The sequence below is a fragment of the Dipodomys ordii genome, unplaced genomic scaffold (genome assembly GCF_000151885.1).
Source record: "Dipodomys ordii isolate 6190 unplaced genomic scaffold, Dord_2.0 Scaffold56, whole genome shotgun sequence".
Taxonomy (NCBI): domain Eukaryota; kingdom Metazoa; phylum Chordata; class Mammalia; order Rodentia; family Heteromyidae; genus Dipodomys; species Dipodomys ordii.
The window spans coordinates 8,077,664-8,099,753 of record NW_012267272.1 but is presented as its reverse complement, the minus strand read 5'-3'; the positions used below and the strand labels follow the sequence as shown (position 1 = coordinate 8,099,753).

The 22,090-nt window shown below is 39.4% G+C and overlaps 1 protein-coding gene across 1 annotated transcript in view; it reads right to left on the bottom strand.

Moving 5' to 3' along the window:
- Positions 1–22,090, bottom strand: part of Agk (acylglycerol kinase) — an 80,025-nt gene that overhangs the window by 6,166 nt on the left and 51,769 nt on the right. Inside the window, exons 8-12 of the mRNA XM_013021636.1 lie at positions 20,977–21,046; positions 12,305–12,384; positions 9,671–9,728; positions 3,614–3,761; positions 3,186–3,283 (exon numbers count right to left, since the gene is read on the bottom strand). Coding sequence (XP_012877090.1) covers positions 3,186–3,283; positions 3,614–3,761; positions 9,671–9,728; positions 12,305–12,384; positions 20,977–21,046 — 454 coding nt within the window. The remainder of the gene's footprint in view (positions 1–3,185; positions 3,284–3,613; positions 3,762–9,670; positions 9,729–12,304; positions 12,385–20,976; positions 21,047–22,090) is intronic.

Genomic DNA, 22,090 nt, shown 5'->3' with positions numbered 1-22,090 from the left:
AGCTCTTCAGCTCAAGGCTAGCACTCTACCACTTGAGCCACAGCACCACTTCCAGCTTTTTTCTTTCTGCTTATGTGGTGCTGAGGAATCGAAACCAGGGCCTCATGCTTGCAAGGCGAGCACTCTACCACTGAGCCACCTTCCCAGCCCTATCACTCAGTTTTTTAACAACATTGAATTGTATATCTTGCCTTATCAGTAACTAGATAAATGGTTATATATTAGAAATAGATGTACTAAAATACATTTAACTGTTAGTTTCATATATTATTAGAAATACAGTACATAGTGGAGGTGTGGCTCAATGGTAGAGCTCCAGCCTTAAATGAAAAAGTCAAGTGAGAGCACAAAGCCCTGACTTCAAGCAAAACAGCAAAAAAAAAAAAAAAGAATATAGTAAATTCATGTACTCAAAAGATCCTAACATTCTCATATTCCATGTTCATATTCCTAAAGCTTCTTTCTCACACTGAATATACTGCTTTTAATGATAAGTAAGTATTTTAAGCTATTACATGGCGGGCACGTTGTCTTTAACTGTTTTATTGCGTTTGCTTTTATTTCTGTGGAAAAAAGAAAAAAAATGGATGTGCTCCATTAGCGATAAAGGAACACAGCATTGGCTACCTTTATAATTGGCACAAAGATAAAAGCACTCAGCATTCTGAATGCGGCTAATCTAGAGCTGAATCACAGGCTCACTGAACCCAATCCATTCATTGGTATTCAATCATCAGAGATGAGAACAATGGTAAAAGAACATGTACAAAATACTGGAAGTACAAATTACCAAGGGCTGAGTAGAAAGGAAATGTGTGATAGAAATTTTATCTTTCTTTGTAAAATTCCTCTGGAATAGATCTCACTTTTTTAACCTTCATACTCTCACTTTCTATAATTTTTTCAGAATTCCATTGGGTCAAAGAAGTACTATCTATATTACATATTTATGTGCTCATCTCTGCAAGATAAATTCCTATGCTTAACAGAACAATAGGTAGGCATGTATTTTAGACACTGTATAAACTTACCAGGCTGCTATTGAACAGGGTGTTAGCTACACTGTCATCACAATGCCCAGATTGCTTATCTCCACCTGCACCAAGGCTGACTGAGCTAGAGCTTTTCATCTGTGACAATCCACTACTTACTATTCCGTGTTTCTTTGATGTTGAGAACTGTTTTTCTGTTCTCTTACATAAGAAATTCTGATAAAGGTTCTGATAGAGTAGTTATGAGGGTCATGTAGTTGAATATATGTAAAATTTTAGGACAGTACCAGGCATCTGGTAGAAGTTACGTTCTTTTTAAGTGTTGATTTCTTTTGAAAATTCACTATTTTAATCCTTTGTTCGTTCTTTTAAATGTGTCCCTTTGCTCATTTCTTATTGACTTAAATTAGGAGTTTGTGATAAGAAAAGCTATTCACTGCCAATCTATTACATCCTAATGTATATGAGTTTGTTTACAGTACATATATATGTATATGTGTATATATATATATATATATATATATAGTTTGTTTGTTTGTTTGTTTTGATTGGTCATAAGGCTTGAACGGCTTGAACTCTGGGCCTATCCCTGAGCTCTTCAGCTCAAGGTTAGCACTCTACCACTTGAGCCACAGCACCACTTCCTGTTTTCTGATGGTTAATTGGAGATAAGAATCTCACGGACTTTCCTGCCTGGATTGGCTTTGAACTGTGATCCTCAGATCTTAGCCTGCTGAGTAGCTAGGATTACAGGCATGAGCCACCAACGCCTGGCTTTTATAGTATCTTTGTAATAAATAGATAAATGCATCAACAGGAACTCTGCTGTAGGCATCATGTTTAGAGGCTTTGTCTTCTCCAGGTATATACTGAAGTCTCTCAAGATTTTACTCTAATACTTCTGTAGTTTTATTCTAAACAGCTCTTTAATTCAACTGCAATTATTATTTAAGAATGTTTGGCAAATGTTTTCCAACAAACATGTATTACTTTTGTAATTAGAAAACAAGTCAATACTCCAAATATTAGTGCTGGAATCAAACCACATTCTGACTGTATGTGCCAATTTCCAACTGGCCAGGGCAACAATGACTTTGATTTGCATAAAAGCTAAATGTTGTAATTAGTTCACAGTTAAGAATGGCTTCTATTAACATTCTCATTTGCATAAATTACTAAGATTTTGTTATGGCAGGGTCAATATAATTTTTCTGAAAATAGCCAAATAGTAAATGTTTTAGACTTTGGAACCATGACAACTACTCGGCTTTCTCACTGCAGCTCAAGGACAGCACAGACAACACCTGTATGAATAAATATGCCTGTGTTCCAATAAAACCTCATTTATTTCACATGAATTGTTTATGTCTTTAATTTTATCTTATTTAAATCTTCCTTAGTAACTAAGGCACCTTCCAAGTTATTATCTATCTTCTAGTAATGAGGCTTAATTCTAGAAGGTCAATTCTTCTCTTAGAAGCTATACAGAAACAACTGGCTTTCTTTCACTTTTGACTTTAGCACATTGTCTAGAATGGCACTGTTCAATACAATGTTCAGCACTGGTGGAAATGTTTTATGTCTGTGCTTTCCACTATGGTGGCTATTAGCCATGTATTATTGAACATCTGAAATATGGCTAGTGTTACTGAGGAAATGAGTTAATTTCATCTTAATTCTAATTAATTTAAATGTAAATAGTCTTGTGAGGCTGACTACCACTGCATTAGACATTGCTTGTCTAGAGACTGAACCCAAAAACCCAAATAAAATCGTACAGCTCTGTGTGTGTGTGTGTGTGTGTGTGTGTGTGTACACGCGCGCGTGCGTCTGTGGTGTGTGTTTCTAGGGACCTGAATCTATATATTTAATATAGTCATAAAAACAATTTTTGCTTCAGTGAAAAGTGAGAGACTACCTAGATTTTCATTCTAAAGGAATCTGTTCTAAGCCTTCTGAAGACCAACTAAATAATGACAGGAATATCTGCTCAAGTCCTGTTAGCTTCCACACTAAGCTACACCTACCTACATCTTGCTGTTCCTCCTTGCAAGATCCTATACCTTTTTTCTAATCCTTTCTTCCCTATGCTCACAGAGCAAAAATAAAAATACCAAAATGGCCTAAGAATATGCTGCCCTGTTGTCATTATTCTCAGATCCCAAATGCTTTTCTCAAGATGAACACACTTACCATCAGGTCTGGCTGGCTGTTCCGGGTTGTGATGGACAGCTCGATGGTGGACAGCTTTACGTCATTCCAGACCTCTGGGCTCACCTCTTGGGAAAGGGCTTTGGGAATCCGTCAGACACAGGTCAGCTTCTTCCACTGATACTACCCCTTCCCACCACCTGAGCCCTTCCTGCCAGATCTCCACCTTAGCTTTATTTCATCCTTCAAAGGTGAAATGTCAGGCTAAAAATGGAATCTTTATTCCAAGAACACTCCTACCAAAAACAGCCACAATCACATAAATGTCAGCGACAGAGAGAGGGTACAGGAAGGCTGAATTAACACCTTCTCCTGCTCAGTTACATATGTAAGGCTGATTTTGGAGGTCTGCCTGAGGCCATTTCTAAACTGAGCAGGGCTTTCCAATCTGCAATCACCACACTGCTCACCATCCTGTGGTTGTGCCCAGTATGAGGCGAGCCTGCGGAGGATTCTCCTGTACAGAGAGGGCCGGGGAGGGATTTCTTCTGGTTCACTGGGTGGTCTCTCTTTAGGCCCTGTGTAGGAGATGGAGGCTTCGTGAGTCTGAGGCCACTCCTGTTAATGAGAGAAAACAATCTGTCATGCACATATAGTTCCTACTAACCTTGGGAGCTTCACTTTGCAAAGGTTTAAATTCTAGCTTGTCCTGAGAATATGGTAGTAACTTCTTCAACAGAATTCTCTCTAATTTGGAATAGGGAATCCTCCAGAGTCCTTTCCCCCTTATCTTCTCTTGAAAATCATGAACGCCACGACTGCTGCCTCTGTTGCACTCCCTAATACACACGAGAGAGAAAACTAGTGGACTGAACACTATTGTTTACATTTCTTAAGAAAAAAGAAGAGGTGGGAGAGAGGGAGGGAGGGAGGGAGGGAAGAAAGGAGGAAGGAAGGAAGGAAGGAAAGAAGAAAGGAAGGAAGGAAGGAAAGAAGAAAGGGAGGGAGGGAGGGAGGGAAGAAGGAAGGAAGGAAGGAAGGAAAGAAGGAAGGAAGGAAGGAAAGAATCCATGAGTGTTTATCCTGTGACATGAAATTGAAACTATTAAAATCTAGTTGCCTCAAATATCTACCTCACCTCTGGAATCACACTCTACATAGAAGCCAAAATGGTTCAGCTCAGCCTCGCAATCCAAATCCAGCCCAAGGCCTCTTGCAGCATCAAAGCCCATCATTCTCACTGGAGGTTCTGAAATCTACTTTCTAGCACCCAAATCCAGTAACATCTTGGATCCATCTACAGGAAAAACTAAAACCACCCTACAGATTTTTAGCCTAGTTCGATCCTGACTCTCATTACTATGCCCAACTATTCCATCTTGAACACAGACACCCCTATAGTGATGGCTAATCTTCATTGTCAAGTTGGCAGAACTCAACAAACACCTAGGAGATTAGTGAACCACTTTTGGGTATGTCTGTGAGTTGTTTCCAGAGATGATTTGACTACTTGGCACATTCTTAATAGGATGGCATTACTGGGAAGTGGGGAAAGAACAGGTACAATCTAGCAGAGGAAGTCAGTCGCCAGGGGGATGTCCTTTGGGACAGATTAGTCCTGGTCTCTGTTTCTTCTTTTTCTCTTCTTCCTGGCTGCCATGATGTAAACTGCACTGCTCTGCCAAGTCCGCTGCTACCTCTGAATTTTTTTTCCCCTTAAGTTGCTTCTCTCCAGTATTTGGTCACATGATGCAAAAATCCAATATACCTGATATCCTACCCTCTAATCACACTGCACCGTCCTCTGGTTGATTCTTTTGTGCCCCCTTTGTCTGTTATACTGAGTTACCTTCCTGTTCTCCAGTTACCATGAGGTAAATATAAAAACACTAACAATTATGGAAGAGTGCTAGTGGCTCACACCTGTAATCCTAGTTACTCAGTAGGCTGAGATCTGAGGATCACAGTTCAAAGCCAGCTTAGGCAGGAAAGTCAGTGAGACTCTTATCTGCAATTAATCATCAGAAAAATGGAGTAGTACTGTGTCTCAAGTGGTAAAGCCTCATTTTGAGTTGAAGAGCTGAGGGAGAGCACCCAGACCCAGAGTTCAAGCCCCATGAATGACCAAAAAAAAAAAAAAGCTGAAAGTAGAGCTGTGGTTCAATTGGCAGAGTACTAGCCTTGAGCACAAAAACTCAGGGACAGTGCCTAAGCCCTGAGTTCAAGTCCCAGCACCAATACCAAAATGAATAAATGAATAATTAATAAGACAATGTTGGTTTTTCTAACTATAATGCTTATTCCTTTCCAATCTAGAAGGACCAATGGGTCTGACCTGCCCTAACATCCTGTCTGGCAGCAACTGTGATGTGTTTTCTATTTCTTCACTGAAGCTGCCCAATTTTTTTTAAAAAATTTATTATTTTTTTTAGTTTTTATTACAATTACTAAGTTAATTTTATTCTTCAGGATTCAAAACTTAGCAAATTAGGTCTGCTTTTATTATTTCATGAGCTAGAAGCCATTTTGTGTCTTTATTCTTCTAATAACGAGTACCTTGAAAAGCTCAATTGTAGATCAATCTTTCTATACTCATAAACCCAGCACTGTAAGAAGGAAGAAGCCTCCCCACCCCCAACATCACACTCTTTAGTTCACAGTCTCTGGTTCTCAGCATCTCTGGAAAATCCTCATCCTCTTTTCATGTCTTCATCAGATCTTCCATGCCGTCACTCACTTCATGTTCAGAAGACTGCTTCAATAAGCACATTGAGCACCTGACAGCGTCCTGCCTCTCCACCTCTCCACCTTCTACCTGCTCATGGATTTTTGCTAACTCAGACATGTTTTCTCTCTTTCTCATCATCTCTTCCTAATTCAGGGTATGAAGACATGGGTATTTCTCCAATTAAAAATCTAACACTCTATTACTTCTACAATTCTCTACAGCTTTTGCTGTTTCTATCTCCTCTTCAAAGTCTTGAAGAAGCCTTCTTCTTCTTGAAGTCTTCTTAAAGCCTACTCTTGCTGTCTCCTCTACTCTTTTTTATTCTCCTGGTGGTACTGGTAGGGTCTCGTGCTTCCTAAGTGGGTGCTCTTACCACTGAGTCATACCGCTAAACCATCTCCACTTCTTTGCCCCCCTCCTATTTTGTTCCTTAACTGTCTTCAATTTGGCCCTCTCCATACCCCATCTCTTGTAAGTAAACACACTGATATCTACCAAATGTCATTGACATTTTGTTGCTTTTATTTAGACTCTCTGCTATAGTACTTGAAGCTCACACTTTTTTTTTCTCTTGAATTCAGGGCCTTGTATTTGTTTTTTCACTCAAGGCTAGAACTTTACTCCTTGAGCCATGCCTCCAGTTTCAGCTTTTTTTGTTAACTTGTTTGCCTGAGCTGCCTTTGACTTGTGATCCTCAGACTGCAGTGCAGCCTCCTGAGTAGCTAGGATTACTGGTGTTAGCATTCTTCCACATCTTCATGTGCTCTACCTTCATCATTGGATCACTTCACTAATCTATCTGCTCTCTTTGCCTTTGGCTACTTATGTCCAATTTCTTGTCCACACTGCTGTCAAACGACTTCCTCCAAAGGCAGATCAGTTAATTTTGCACCTCAGCTTAAGACTCACAAATTCCCCAAAGCTGCAAGGATAAAAGTTGGACCTCAGACTGAAGCCTGCCCTAACTTGCTCTACCTTGATTTTCTGGCTTCCTACAGTGTCAACTGCAATTAATGACCATAGTCTACTACAGTGACTTCACACACCTTGTCTCTCCACCAACATTTTTATTTAGTCCCAGGTATACTTCTAAACTTAATGCGTCACCTTCCCTAGACAGACTTTCTCATCCTCAGATTTAGACGTGTCTCCTCCCCATACTGCCTTAGCCTTCCACAGCTATTTCTTACCACTTTCCAAACTGCTGATTTATTTGACTTCTCTCCAGCTCTTGAACACTTCTTGAGGCCAAAAAGCCTGCTCTTTGACTTTGAATCTCAAGCATGTGTCAGTAATTGCTTGTTGAATAAGTGGTGAGGAAGTTTATACTTGCTGGTACACCACCATGTAGAAAATGTTTCTTCCTGAATGGACTTACCATTCCACCAATGAGATTATTCCCTTGAATAAAGAGATATTACACAAATCCAGTTTTCCTAGGTAAACTGCCTTTACCTTCCCAAGTAGATTTTGAAAGTTATATAGATTTACTTCTTTTATTTTAATGATTTCCAACTTTCACACTTAATTATTTATTCTGACTGAAAATTTTCTGGAAAGTTAAGGGAAGCTATGTTTTCCAATGGACATACATTACCAATTTATTTATTTATTTTTTGCCAGTCCTGAGGCTTGAACTCAGGGCCTGGACTGTCACTGAGCATCTGTGCTCAAGGCTAGCGCTCTACCACTGGAGCCATGGAGCCACTTCCAGCTTCTTCTGAGTAGTTATTAGAGATAAGAGTCTCATGGGCTTTCCCACCTAGGCTGGCTTCAAACTGTAACCCTCAGATCTCAGCATCCTACATAGCTAGGATTACAAGCATGAGCCACCAACACCCAGCTTACCAATAATTTTTCATATTAATATTAGAAACAAGTTTCTCACTACTAGTTTTCAGCTTAGCCAGCCAAATAGACTATTCTATTTCAATTTGCATAAAAGTTATACATAGGATATAGTTAGGGGTGACTTTTCTATTAATAGTTTTCTATTTTAGTGTGTGTGTGTGTGTGTGTGTGTGTGTGTGTGTGTGTGTTAGTACTGGGACCTGAACTCACAATCACAACTGGCTTTTTCTGCTCATAGCTGGCACTCTATCACTAGAGCCATACATTTAGTTCCAGCTTTTGATTAGTTAATTAGAGATAAGAATTTCAAGAACTTAGGGGGGATAGAGGGATGGGGGGTAATATAGTCATGGAGATGGGAGGGCAGGGATAGTAAGGGAAAAACAAAGGAGGAGGCAACAATGCTTGATAAGAAATGTACTCATTACCTTGCTCATGTAATGGTAACCCCTCTGTACCGTATTTTCACAATTAAAAAAAAACATTAATAATAATAAAAAAAGAATCTGAAGAATTTAACTGCCTGGGCTGGCATCAACCTTGATCCTCAGATCTTAGCCTTAGTGGTTAGGATTATAGGTGTGAGCTACCAGTGTCCCGCTTGCATTTTCCTTAATACTTTCCATTAATAATTAATCATAATTGAAATGAATTCTAGAGTTTTTATGCCAACTTTTAAAAATTGCTATATTTTGTTATGGTTGTGGTACTGAGAATTGAATTCATGCTTTACCACTGTGTTATGCTCACTACCCTTAATTTTTTTTTAATGTTCAGCATATAATAGCACTGTTCCCAAGAAATTCCTCTGATGATGGAAATGTTCTCGACCTGTGCTGCCCAGCATGGTAGTCACTACTCATCTTTAGGTAGTATAATTTGAAGCCTACTGATCTTATATACAAACCTGTACAATTACATATCTCCTAGTATAAATCTTCAACTCACTGCTACATACTAATGTAGACATATATGCAAGTAATGCTATTCTGCTCAAAATTTGTCTGACAAGGGTGAGTTAGTAAATAGCAAAGGGAAAGGAAGTATCAAGGAGAAATACAATATGGATTTGGTCATGGAGGGAATGAGTATGTATTTGAACAATGATTACTTATGAAAACAAGAAGCTATTATTTACCATAGCTAAGATATGGAACCAACCCAGATGCCCCTCACTAGATGAATGGATCAAGAAAATGTGGTATATATACACAATGGAATTCTATGGCTCTGTCAGAAAGAATGTCATTGCCCCATTTGTTAGGACATGCAAAGACTTGGAAAAAATTATATTAAGTGAAGTAAGCCAGGCCCAAAGAAACATAGGTCCCATGGTTTCCCTTATTTGCAATAACTAGTATATGTCTGAGTCAAGGAGAAAAGGTCAGATAAGTTGATGTTAGGGAAATGAACCCCAAGGTAAGTATTCAAATGTTTTTTCTTTCATGTGATTGTTTCTAACATATTTATAAGATGATTTCTTTGTTGCTTTGTATGCCCCTCCCCCATGATATAACCCCTGCTTTCACTGTATTTTATGTTGGTATAATTTGTGTAGGGAAAGGGAAAAAAACAAATCATTCAAATAGGGATACAGGTGGACTCATTGCAACAATAAGTCATTATGTTGGAAAACAAACTTTACAACTTTGGCAGGCAGGGGGCGGGAGGTGGGGAGGGGAGGAGGAGATGGGAAGGGATGGGAGGGGGAAACAAAGGAGGATAAGAAGTGTACTCATTATCTTGCCCATGTAATTGTAACTCTCTGTGCAGTATTTTCACAATTAAAAAAATCATAAAAAAGAAAACAAGAATCTTTCTGTAACTGCCATTTTAGTGTTAGATCATGTGACATGCACCTGTAGCAAGAAATTTTAGAAAAATCTCAGATACACACATTGCAAAGAACCAACAAAATAACACAGGGCAAGTTTTAAGTGGTATTTACCTGAAGAGTGCTGAAAAAGTGAGCTGCTTTGATTTTTAGAGGCCCAAGATACCAGTACCTGAGAAGGACCACAATAAAAACCAGATTAAAATATATCATGACAGATAAGACATTAAAATTACGATTTGCTGCTCTAGAGGGTTTGAGGATGTGGCTCAACACTAAATTTTAAACCTGCAGTTTGATACCATGTCCCATGGTATGTGGTGAGATAGTAGATTCTTGCCACTTAGAAGTAATACCAGAGTCTACTTGAGTTTCCTAAATTCACAAGTGTCACTATAACGATGATTTTTAAATCATAAAATACAGTTGAGTGTGTAGTCAAAAGAGCCACAAGGACAGGATGATGAAGCTACATGGAGACAGTGCAGTTTCTGCACAATCAATATGTCACGGACTATAGGACGGAGCCTGTGCCACACATCCTTTCTCACCAACAAAACACACACAATTAAAATGAGTAAACTAGTATGAGATTGCACCACTCATGTTATACAGCTTTACCACAGCAAGTTTTAAGTATGGAGGTGAAGAGGATCTGTGTATTGCTAAATACCTAAAAGCTACTGGGGAGAAAGAGAGAGAGAAAGATGCCTAGTTTGGAATTTAAAAGTGACAACAGAGTAGATTCTTCTCTTAAAATTCTGTTATCAGTCATCTCTTCTTAACTGCTATTTATACTATGTCCATGGAGGGAAGATAAAGTATACAGAAGACATAGACTGTATAACTTTTCCAACTTTCAGAGCTTATGATTTGCGAAGGTTAAGTAATAAGTTACTATATGTGTCATGGTATAACCTGAACACAATTTTGTGGTAAGAGGAGTTAAGAAGGGACAAAAGGTCTAAAATCATAGGAGCAGCCATACGTGTAAAATGAATAGCACAAGAATAAAGTGAGGCATGGAGCCTGGACAACGTCTGGCACAGGGTGGGTTTATATATGGAACAGGGAAGGAGATCACCCAAGGCAGGAGCAAGGATATGGAAAACAGACTAACAACCAAACAACAACCATTTCAGGCTTTAGGGAAAGCCTAAAACAAAACCATGCATAATTATATAGCAAGGGTCAATGACACAGTAACTGGACCTGGAATTTGAGAATAGATATTTTTAGATATAATCCATATAACAATGGGCAATGTGGAACATTCTAAATTATTATTAAGGATAATACAGCTGATAGAGCTACTGGTCATCTGATTTTTGTTGTTGTTGTGGTGGTGGTTGTTTGTTTTCTAAGCTACTTTATAGTTTGCTACTTTTCCCAGTTAGCCAAGTAGAAAAACATCCTGACTCAGGCAATTTATTTCTAAATTGTCAGCAGTTCCCTTCACCTCTACCAGCAGTAAATCTTGACACTATGCTCGCAATCTTCCCATGGCCAGCCAGGGAATGATTTCTTGTGTCCTTGTTTTATACAAAAAAATAACTCAGTGGCCAGAGCCAGCCAAGGTATTCTATAACCACCACCAAATTTTGCTATTAAATGCTTGAAAGCCAGTCAAAGAACGGGAGGTGCCTTTAGACAGCTGTGCTTAGTTGTTGATTAACACATTTTGGAAAGCAATTTGTTCCCACTAGACTCTCAGAGAAAGCAGAGCAATCCTCTTGGTGAGCTCGGGGGGAATATGAGATCACAGAGCAAACCCAATGCAAGTTGTGAAATCAACATAATCATGGCATGTTTGCAAAAAAATGATATGAAATATTTAAGACTGCCATGCGTAATGCAATACAGCAGTATCTCTCTTTTGATATTCCACAGTCAGGAATTTTATTAGCAGGAATAATTAAATGAAACATATGAGAAATTTCTATGAAGGAAGGGTGGCAGGACGGCCTACAAAGTGCAGGAGGGGTTTCCTGATGAGAGAGTTGTGTGTGTTCACCAATCATAATTCAGCTCAACTATACTAAAACTAGGAGCCCTAGGCTTCAGGATAAGGAAAAAGTATAGCCATCAGGAATAAAGTGTGCTACCACACGAGGCCATGGCCTGTACTCACTCTCCACATGACTCTAAAGACACACTGTCTTTCCAAGCCATGGGTCTCATTTCATATAATAGATTCTCCAAAACGAAGGCTACTGCCATGGAAGTCAGCAGTGACCCTCTAGTCATCTCTACAGGCCAGCCCTTCCACCTCATAACACAGCTAAACTTCCACCTTTCTTCTGTCTCTAAGAGCGGGGAGCCTGTGGTCTCAATCTATGACACCTTAAAAAAAAAAAAAACACCTCTGAGCAGTTTTCCCAACCAACTATACATGGCTGAGACCAGGCAGACCTTCCACTTGATACCTTGCTAAGCCTGCAGCCAGATGACAGCCAGATGACAGTTTTCTCTTCAGTTCAGCTTGAGCCTAAACTACACTCCAATGTTATGTCTAAAAACAGGGATGTATCCTTCTCCCTGGCTGCCACCATGCTAGTGTTGAGGAAACTGGAATTTTCTTTGGCCTTTCTGCATATAGGATGCAAATTGTGACTTGACTATTCCTACCTCATAATTCATACCCATCTAGACCTCCAGATTTATTCCCAGAGCACTGTGTATTAAAATCTCAAAGTCAGGGACAGAAGGTTTTTACAATCATCACACATCAGCAGAGGAATGCTTTACTTGCTAATTTTGACGCCAGCATCTCTGAAGGATCCCCAGCGAAGGCCAGTCATTGCAAACACAGGTTGTTCTTTTTCACCCTGGAAATTAAATACATTTGATTTAGCTTTGTAAGTACAGTAACATAAGAATATTCTAAATGTGAAGTATCCAGAGCAAATTGTTCACAGCCTATTTCTAAATATATATGATTCAATATTCAAGAAAAATTAATCTTAAAAGCATGCTGGAAGAGTACTTGGACAATCCACGCTGTAAAAATAAAATTATTATTTTTGTCAGTTGTGGGTCTTGAACTTTGGGCCTAGGCACTGTCCCTCAGCTCTTCAGCTCAAAGCAAGCACTCCACTACTTGAGGCACAGTGCCACTTCCAGTTTTCTAGTAGTTTACTGGCAATAAGAGTCTCACAGACATTCCTGTCTGGGTTGGCTTTGAGCCACAATCCTTTGATCTCAGCCTCCTGAGTAGTTAGGATTACAGGTGTGAGCCACCAGCACCTGGCTAATAAAATTAATTTTTATGTAGTAGGTCTCACAAGCAGATTCATGATCTGCTGGCTAGGAACATATTCGCTATAAGGCTGAACAACACAACTAGCCGTATCCCAAGAGCTGAAAAGTATAGACCTTGGACACCTCTACATTTTGAAGATAGTTGCTGGACACAACTCTAGTTTTCTAAATGTCAGAAGAACCATCTCTATTTCTTCCACACCATTAACCACCATGACTAGCATAAGCTAAGTTTAAAACCTGGGGGTAAGGGGGTGGCCCTGGAAGTTGCTGGCCTGGAGAAAGCACGTTCTGCCTTCTGCTCACTTCTGCCTTTCACTCTCTGCCTACTATACCCAACCAACCATATGGAGAGGCACTGGCCTTTTATCCCTTTGTTCAGTATCTGTTCTGACAGGGCACTGGCCTTCCTGTTGTTTGTACTTGCATAAGCAATGGAAAAGGCACCTAGACTATGGGATGGCAGAGCAAGGAGGTGACAGACAGTAAAGAGAACATGTTAGTCTCTGAAGTGACAAGTGGACACTGTGGGATGCAGCAGGGCTTTGGGTCATCTTGTGACTCATCTAAGAGACTAGCACAGGGGCCACAGTGACTAAGCATCAAGAGGCTGGGTAGGCCACTGAGCTTGGGGGCTAGGGAGGGAGATGAAGGCAGTGGAGCTACAACAGATATTCAACCTCAAAACTCTTGTATTGGGAGACATTCCAAGAACTCACAAATGAAGCTGTTAAGAGAGGCACTCAGGCATCAGCAACAAGAGGGAGGTACAGTAGCACCTGCTGGGGATAAAGATCTCCCTCTAATCCTTCTATGCATCCATAGCAGGGGAGCTAGAAATAACATAAAAAGGAAAGAATGGAATGAAAAACCAGATATTCCAAAGATGCTGAGGGGAGGGGTGATTGTTAATGGATAGGAGATGAGAAAAGCTATCATAGATTTGGAGACATTTGAACACGAACAGCAAGCACATGTGCAGCACCAATAAGGCCAGAGAAATGACAGGAACCACACTGTATCTGGCCTTGAGGACCTTTGAATGACTTTGTTTTTGTACAGAAAAGTAATATACCACAGCCTGTGACTACACTGAAGACGGACCACAAAGAGGCCTGGGAAGATGGGAGACTGAAGAGGACCTGTAGCAATCCAGACAGAAGAAAGTTCCAGGACTTGCATGGGAACAAGAGCACTGGGAAGAAGTGCTGGACTCTAGGCATATTCTGAAGATAGCCATCTTCAGCTCCTAGCCGCCTGCGGGTGGAGAGGCAAGGATGACACCAATGGTTTTGACAGAAGCCAGTGTTATAAAGGCTAAGCAACCACGTAAAGACCGCATTATCTCTCAGAAACATCCCATGCTGCTCACTGAGGGCTCATAAAATGGCACTGTAACTTGGAGTAACGGTTTTGACACGAGAAGCCTCACACAACACCTAAGTGGTGTTAGGAAGTTTAATTGCTGGACGCTGGCCCCACTTGTGAAAACTGAGTCATCTTTCCTTCGTGATCATACTTCTCCATATGGTTCTCTATCCTCACCTCCTAGCAGCACACTGAGTGGCAATAGCCACACTTTATCTCTAATTAAGTCACCAAAATTACTACTGTTAATCACAAAATTAGGTGAAAGAGTTGCCCTGCAATTTAGTTCCTCTCACTCTAATCCCACAGCAATTCTCTTCAAGTAATTGTTTTCATTTGTCTCCCCAATAAATATTTATTGAACCCCCAACTCTGGACCAAGCCTTCTACAAGGGGCAAAGCTTAAAGTACAGCCAAGGACACACAGCTACAGACAGTAACAAGGTAACAGAAACAGTTCAAATAATACCAAGCATTAGGATGAGCTGGGGAAAACAAACCTCAGACATTATCTTAAGGTTGTCAGTATGTTAATGTATATTATACATTTCCAGAAGGAGAACAGAGCAAGCAGGTTTTCCTGAGTTGTTAAATGCCAATTGTTCTCTGGGAGGACTTTTTTTTTTTGTCGGTTGTGGGGCTTGAACTCTGGGCCTGGGTACTGTCCCTCGGCTCTTCAGCTCAAGACTAGTGCTCTGCCACTTGAGCCACAGTGCCACGTCTGGCTTTCTCTGCTTTCGTGGTGCTGAGGAATCAAACTCAGGGTCTCATGCATGCAAGGCAAGCGCTCTACCACTGAGCCACCTTCCCAACCCCTGGGAGGACTTCTGTATGCAAGGAGCACTCCCTGGGAGCTGCTGTTCTAAAACAACGCAGCCTAAACAAGGAGTGACTGAGCCATCAGGCCTCAACACGTGGATCGGTGCCCTAACTTAACTCCCTTTTCAGGAATTTTTAGGACTTTTACAAATATTCTCTAAGGATTGATGGAAAAGCCTTGTAACCACAATACTCCTTTGATGTGGGGAGCTATGTCCTAGCTAAAGGTGGAAATGGCTCTGGATAACATAATAGGCAACCAGCCCAAATGTGTGCGAAGAGCTGTAGAGAAGCCCAACAGCCAGAGAGACACGAGATGTGATGGCTCTGAAGGGCCTATGGTCAGTACTGGAGATGAGTCCCTGTGGAGGTATACATGAGCATGGGCAAAAGAAGCATGATTAGCTGGACAGAGATTAAGCCAACAAAGCGTCACCATATCTTAGTCCATTGGAATACACAGGTTATGAGATGGGCAGGTCAATAACGAAAAACAGAGGCACACAGCCATACCTTCAAACTGAGGGGAACATGCTGCCAAACTCATAGCCTTCCCAGGTTGGAGATGTACCCATTGCCTTCCTCCCTCTCTCTGCTATGAGGTCAACAGCTTCCTTCTCCACAGGATGTTCTGTGTCTCCCACCACCATGGTGCTCTGCTCCCCCTAGGCCCAAAATCAAGGCAGCCAGGAACTGTGGACTGAAACCATGAGCCCAGATAAATCTTTCTCTTTCAAGCTGTCTTCCCAGGTATGTTGGTTACTGCTATGCAAAAATAACTAGTAGAGTATTACGGATGTTTATACTGGAATAAATTGCTCTTTAAGACAGGGAATAAGACAGGTGACTCATGCCTGTAATCATATTCAGAAGGCTGAGATTTGAGAGTCATGGTTCACAGCCAGCTCAGGTGGACAAGTCCCTCCTTGTAAGACTCTTATCTTCAATTAACCACCAGACAACCAAAAGTGGTGCTGTGGCTTAAAGTGGTATCATTCTACTCTTGAGCTCAGGAGCTTTGGGGCAATGCTCAGGCCCTGTGTTCAAGCTCTACAACTGACCAAAATAAAAAAAGAGGGGGATAGTGATAGGTGTGATATTTTCTGAGCCAAGCAGTGAAAGGTAAAAGCTACAGATAGACTATGTAGCAGAAAATCTAGATTACAGCCCTGACTCCCACACAACAAGCGATATGATCCAATGATATAGAGAGAGAGAGATAAATACAAAATAGGTATATATGTTAAGTGAGGATAGTAATACATATCTTGACTTCCTCACCAAGTTGGTGGTTCAGTGGAGATGTAAAAGCACACTGAACAGTTAAAAAGGCTAAATAGCAAACACTATTGTAGCATTTCAGGACTCTATCTTACCTTTAGAGAATCTCCAGTTACTAATACATTAAGTTGCTTTTTAAAAGATGAAGAATTTGGTGTCAGGCTTCGTCTATAATGCTTACGGTATCAGGTTTTATCTACAGTGATTTCCTCCATATTCTGAAAGCAATTTCCAGAAATAAGGAGAAAAGAGAAAATAAATTAAACCTAGCTGGGTTCTTCAGAAAGCAGAGTCAAGGCTGTTATACCATGTTTCTGGGAATTAATTTGAAAGTTTTCTGCTTCCTGGCTTTGTGTCGTCAATACACAAAGCCTGTGGTAAATCTGACACTCGTTTAATCAATTCACAAAATCAGTCTATTTGAAAGAAAAACACAGAAGACTCAGGACACAAGAAACGTTTAGATGCAAGCACAGCAAGAATTTCCAGTTAAAATTTAATTCTTCTGAAATGTATCACTTCTAACATATATATATATATATATAATATATAGTATATAATATATATCTAAAACAGCAGTAAATCACTGTTATTAGAAGATACATCCTGACTCACCTCCTTTGGTAATAACTGTAGTTTTAAACAATATCTTCCTAAATGAGAATCGGTAGTATTTTTTCTTTCAGTACATCTTTATTATATACTAGAATATCAACTACAAATTAAATTACTTTTGTCATGACCACAAAGATTGGTCATGGTGGAGAATCTAGACATTGCTGCATAAAGAAGAAAAGAAAATAGAAGGCAAAAAAATAGTACACTTATCTCAGCAACTGTAAACATGCACATATCCCTTATTCAAAATGCTTGGTATCAGAGCATTCAGATTTTGGATTTTTCAGATTTTTAAACATTTACATAGACTTTACTGGTTGAACATCCTTAGTCCAAAAATTCCAAATCTGATATCTGAAATGATCCTAAATTTCAGATTTTGAAGTTTGTAGGATTTTGGATTTTGAACTTAGGGATATTCATCCAGTATAATTAACAGCAAGTTTGGGGAAATAAAATTTAGAATCATGGTACAATGTGGACCCTTCTTTTGCAAATACAAAGTAACCAATGAGTAAAAAATGCTCACCCTCAATATACATGGTACATTGAAGTCAAACCTAAATAAAGATTACATAGGGCTCACTATTTATAGGATGGGTGATCTAACTTCACGGTTTTGTCTCTTCGGGAATTTACTCTTTAGTGGGTAGGGAGGGAGCAAGAAAAAATGAAAAATAATTAGATGAAGAAAAACTAGTTACTTAACCACTATCTAACTGAAAATATTTGCCTTGTAGGAATTACATCTTTGCTTAAAAAAATGTACTTTTATTATCTTTAAGGAGCTGTACATAGGAGTTGCCATTTGACAAATTAGTTTATAAGCACAATGCATCTTGATGGATGTCACCCTTTCATCATTCTCCCTCATCTGTCCAAACCCAGCCATTCCCCTCAATTTTCTTGGTTTCATAGGATATGCATTAAATATCATGATTGCATTCTTCTCATCTACATTCATCTATTTCCCCACCCCCCTTGACTGCCCCCACACATCTATTAAGAGCCAGTTTTCTGGTATTCGTTTTGACTGTTACTTTGTTTTTCTAAGGAATTACATCACTTGAACTCTTAAATTCTTTTTTTCTTTTTATTTTTTTGTCGGTCATAGGGCCTGACCTCTGGGCCTGGGCACTGTCCCTCAGCTCTTCAGCTCAAGGCTAGTGCTCTACCACTTGAGCCACAGCGCCACTTCCAGCTTTTTCTGTTTATGTGGTGCTGAGGTATTGAACCCAGGGTCTCATGCATGCAAGGCAAGCACTCTACCACTGAGCCACTTTCCCAGTCCTTTAAAATCTTTTTTTTTCCCCTAAATTCTTTTTTAAGAGAAGATCTTGATCAAGAATTGAAAATGGCTTTCATCCTTTCCCTCTCTCAAATTTTTATTTTGAAAAAAAAGACATGACAAAAACTTAAATAATAAAATGAATACCATTTAGATCTCTTTCTTAAATTCACCATTGCCAGCATCTTCCCATATAAGCCTTATCTGTGTGTGTGTATGTGTATTTATGTTTGCAGTGTTGTTAAATTGCAAAAAGTTGCAGACTTCACATTCTAACATTTTAGCATACATCGTCTGAGAGCAATGATATATACAGGTATGACAATAACTCTTAAGAAATTAAACATTGTAGATGCTATCTTTCATTTTAAAATATTTTAATTGTTTTAATAATTCCCGAGAAGGCAAAAACTTTCAAGTCCATAATAACTGCCAATGGTTATCATTTTCCAACCCAAGATGTTTTACTGGATTTAGTGACATTTAATTTCCTTTAATCTTGAATGAACTGTCTACTTTCTTCTGTATTTCATAACTCTGTTTTTAAAAAGAGGATAGACTATCTCAAGAATTGGTTTTTCATGATTAGATCGAGAGTAGCATTTGAGCTGAAAATTGCATAAGCAATATTGGATACCAAAGGTTATCACATCAGGAGGCAGATAATGTCAGTTTGCTCAATTGTTGGTGATGTTAAATTTGATTATTTTGACAGGTAGCAATATGCCAGATTTCTATACTCTAAAGACACATTCTGCCAGGTGCCAGTGGGCTCACGCCTGTAATCCTAGCTACTCAGGAGGCTGAGATCTGAGGATCGCAGTTCAAAGCCAGCCTGGGAGGAAAGTCCGTGAAACTCTTATCTTTAATAAACCACTAGAAAACCAGAAGTGGCACTGTGGCTCAAGTGGTAGAGCACTGCCCTTGAGCTGAAGAGGGAGGGACAGCGCCCAAGCCCAGAGTTCAAACCCCACGACCAACCAACAAAAAAAAAAAAGACATATTCTTCCATTTTTAATTGTTAATAAATAATTTTGAGACTGAATGGATATTTATTTTCCAACAGCTTTATATTGCTTTTAGGATCCATTAATTAGCTCAACTTGAAAATGATCAAAATTGTGACCAAAAGATTGATAATGTTCATAATCTATTGTTCCTTCTACATTTAAAAGCTAGAAATTACTGGGAATTTAGAGATCATTTATTTTTTATGTAAAACATTATAATCCATCAGTGATATCATTCTTTTTGATATGTAAACTGTTCCGAAGTCAGTTTTCAGGACCTTCCAGGGTGGCTCATTTTTCTGTGATGTCCTCATCAGTGTTCGAGTTGTCTTGCTTTGTTCTTGTCCTGACTCTGAAAAGCATCTCCTCAGAATCCTGGCTATTTTTGTTAGGGAATAGTATTTAAAGACCAAAATCTGGGTACAAGTATGCTCATTACTGTAGGGTATCATGGCTTCTAAGTCCTTTCAGTGGGGATAGCCAGCAAACATATTTGCAAACCAATTAGCAAGTTTTATTATAGATCAACAAGAAAATGTTAGATATAACATTAAATAATTAAAATTATTTGATATAGCAAAAAACGGGGAGTTCTGTTCCCTTCTGGGATACAGAAAGTTACACAGAGATATCCTTCCTACTGTAAAGAGAAAAAGATAATCTACAAAGTCTGAACTTTTCTCAGGCCCATCTGAGGGCTGAGATTCTAAGATAGCTGAGTAACCTGAATTGCAAAGAAAGAGAAGCTGCTCCACTGGGGCAAGAGAAAGGCTTCTTTTGCCATTAGGAGAGTATGGGAGATACAGAAAACCAACGCACAAGCAGCCACTACCCTAAGTATTTTATATGTCTGAGTTCTCTGAGTATTCAAAGCAACTATAGGAGGTAGCAAAATTTCCTGTGTTGGAGGTAAGCAGTAAAATAACTAAAGAGAGAGAACTATATTAGAAAGATAGAGGTATTCTTAAATATGCCATAGAGGTCAAGAAGTAAGTTCCAAAACTGATATAAAGGCAGCATCACATGCTTACAGTACTAAGGTATACACTTAAAATGATTACAACAGTAAATTTTATGTTATGGACCTTTACCATAGATGGACCTTTACCATAGTATTTACTCATTTATTTTGTACTGTCCTGGGTATTAAACCCAGGGGCCTCAAATATGTTAAGAGCATGCTGTACCACTAAGCTATGCCTTCACTGCCTACCACAATATTTTTAAAAAATAAGTTCATAATCATATTAATGAGTGATAACAAAAACTTTTCATGGCAACCGGGCAATTTTTTTTCTGTGGGAATTAAAACTTAGGATAAGAGGGGAAGAAAGACTTCGATGCTCATTACATTAATCTCATTTGAATGACTGCAGTTTATTTATTTATTTATATTGTTGTTGGTGGTGGTGGTAATAGGACTTGAACTCTAGGCCTGGGCACTGTCCCTCAGCAATTCAGCTCGAGACCAGCGCTCTACCACTTGAGCCACAACATCACTTCTGTTTTTCTATCAGTTAATTGGGGATAAGAGTCTCACAGACTTTTACTGCCTGGGCTGGCTTTGAACCACAATCCTTAGATCTCAGCCTCCTGCATAGCTAGGATTACAGACATGAGCCACCAGAACCCAGCCAGTTTATTTTTTTTAACATAAATATGAGTGCCCAGGCCCAGAGTCCAAGCCCCACGACTGACAAAAACAAAAAACAAAAAATATGCATATGGCTTTATTACTTTGATGATTTAAAAAAAATCTATACAAAAGATTTTACCTTGATTTGTAAGACATCAAGTGGTACCGTCTCTCCTTTCACAATGGCAAGTGTGGCATCTGTAATATGTCTAAAGAGAGGGGAACAGAAAGAAAATGATCATGTTATGGAAAATAACACCCCCTGATGCCCACTTCACACACACACACACACACACACACACACGGCTGCCCAGAATACTAGCAGATGGAGAAAATGATCATGTTATGGAAAATAACACACACACACACACACACACACACACACACACACACACACACACACACACACACACACGGCTGCCCAGAATACTAGCAGATGGAGAAAATGATCATGTTATGGAAAATAACACCTCCTAATGCCCACTTCACACACACACACACACACACACACACACACACACGGCTGCCCAGAATACTAGCAGATGGGCCAGGCAATAAACAAAACTGTGTTTTTAAATGGTCCAAGAAAACAGAACAAAGTTGTTGTATGAGACAATTACTGATAAAAGTACAGTAGAAATCTCAAAGAGAGCCTCTGGCAGGAAGTTTACACCAGGTATCAATCATTTATTTCTTTAATATTTACCCTCCCCATTGTGCCTCATATTTATCATGGCAAACTAAGGTACTTAAATAATAATGAAACATCTTTTAGTTATTGTAAGAAATTCAGGCACTTGAAAAACATTCCTTTTTACTCAGCCACCAGAACGGTGACTAAAGGACAGAATTTGTTGCCGCTATCTAAGCAAAATATGAGTCAGGCCTTAGACATATTTCTCCAGTTTCCAGGACTCTGAAGACACGCTTCATTTTCATCTCTGATTCTTTTGTTCAAAGACACGAGACTATTCTTATGTATGATTTGACAATCTTTTGAAAAGTCTGTATGTAAGAAAGTACTCATCAAAAGGTATATACCATTGATATCCATTCAGAGCTTGTGAATCTGACAGGCTTAGAAGCAATTGTGGAGTTGTATTTTACTTTGATTCAAGAGTAGCCACACAGAAATGCACAACATAGAGTCAACAAAAGAAACGTTACACCAAGTGGCTAGTTAATAAGATACTTGCTCTCAGAGTAGAGAGAATAAGCTGACTCTCATCAAGTACTTCCTCGGAGTGTCTGCC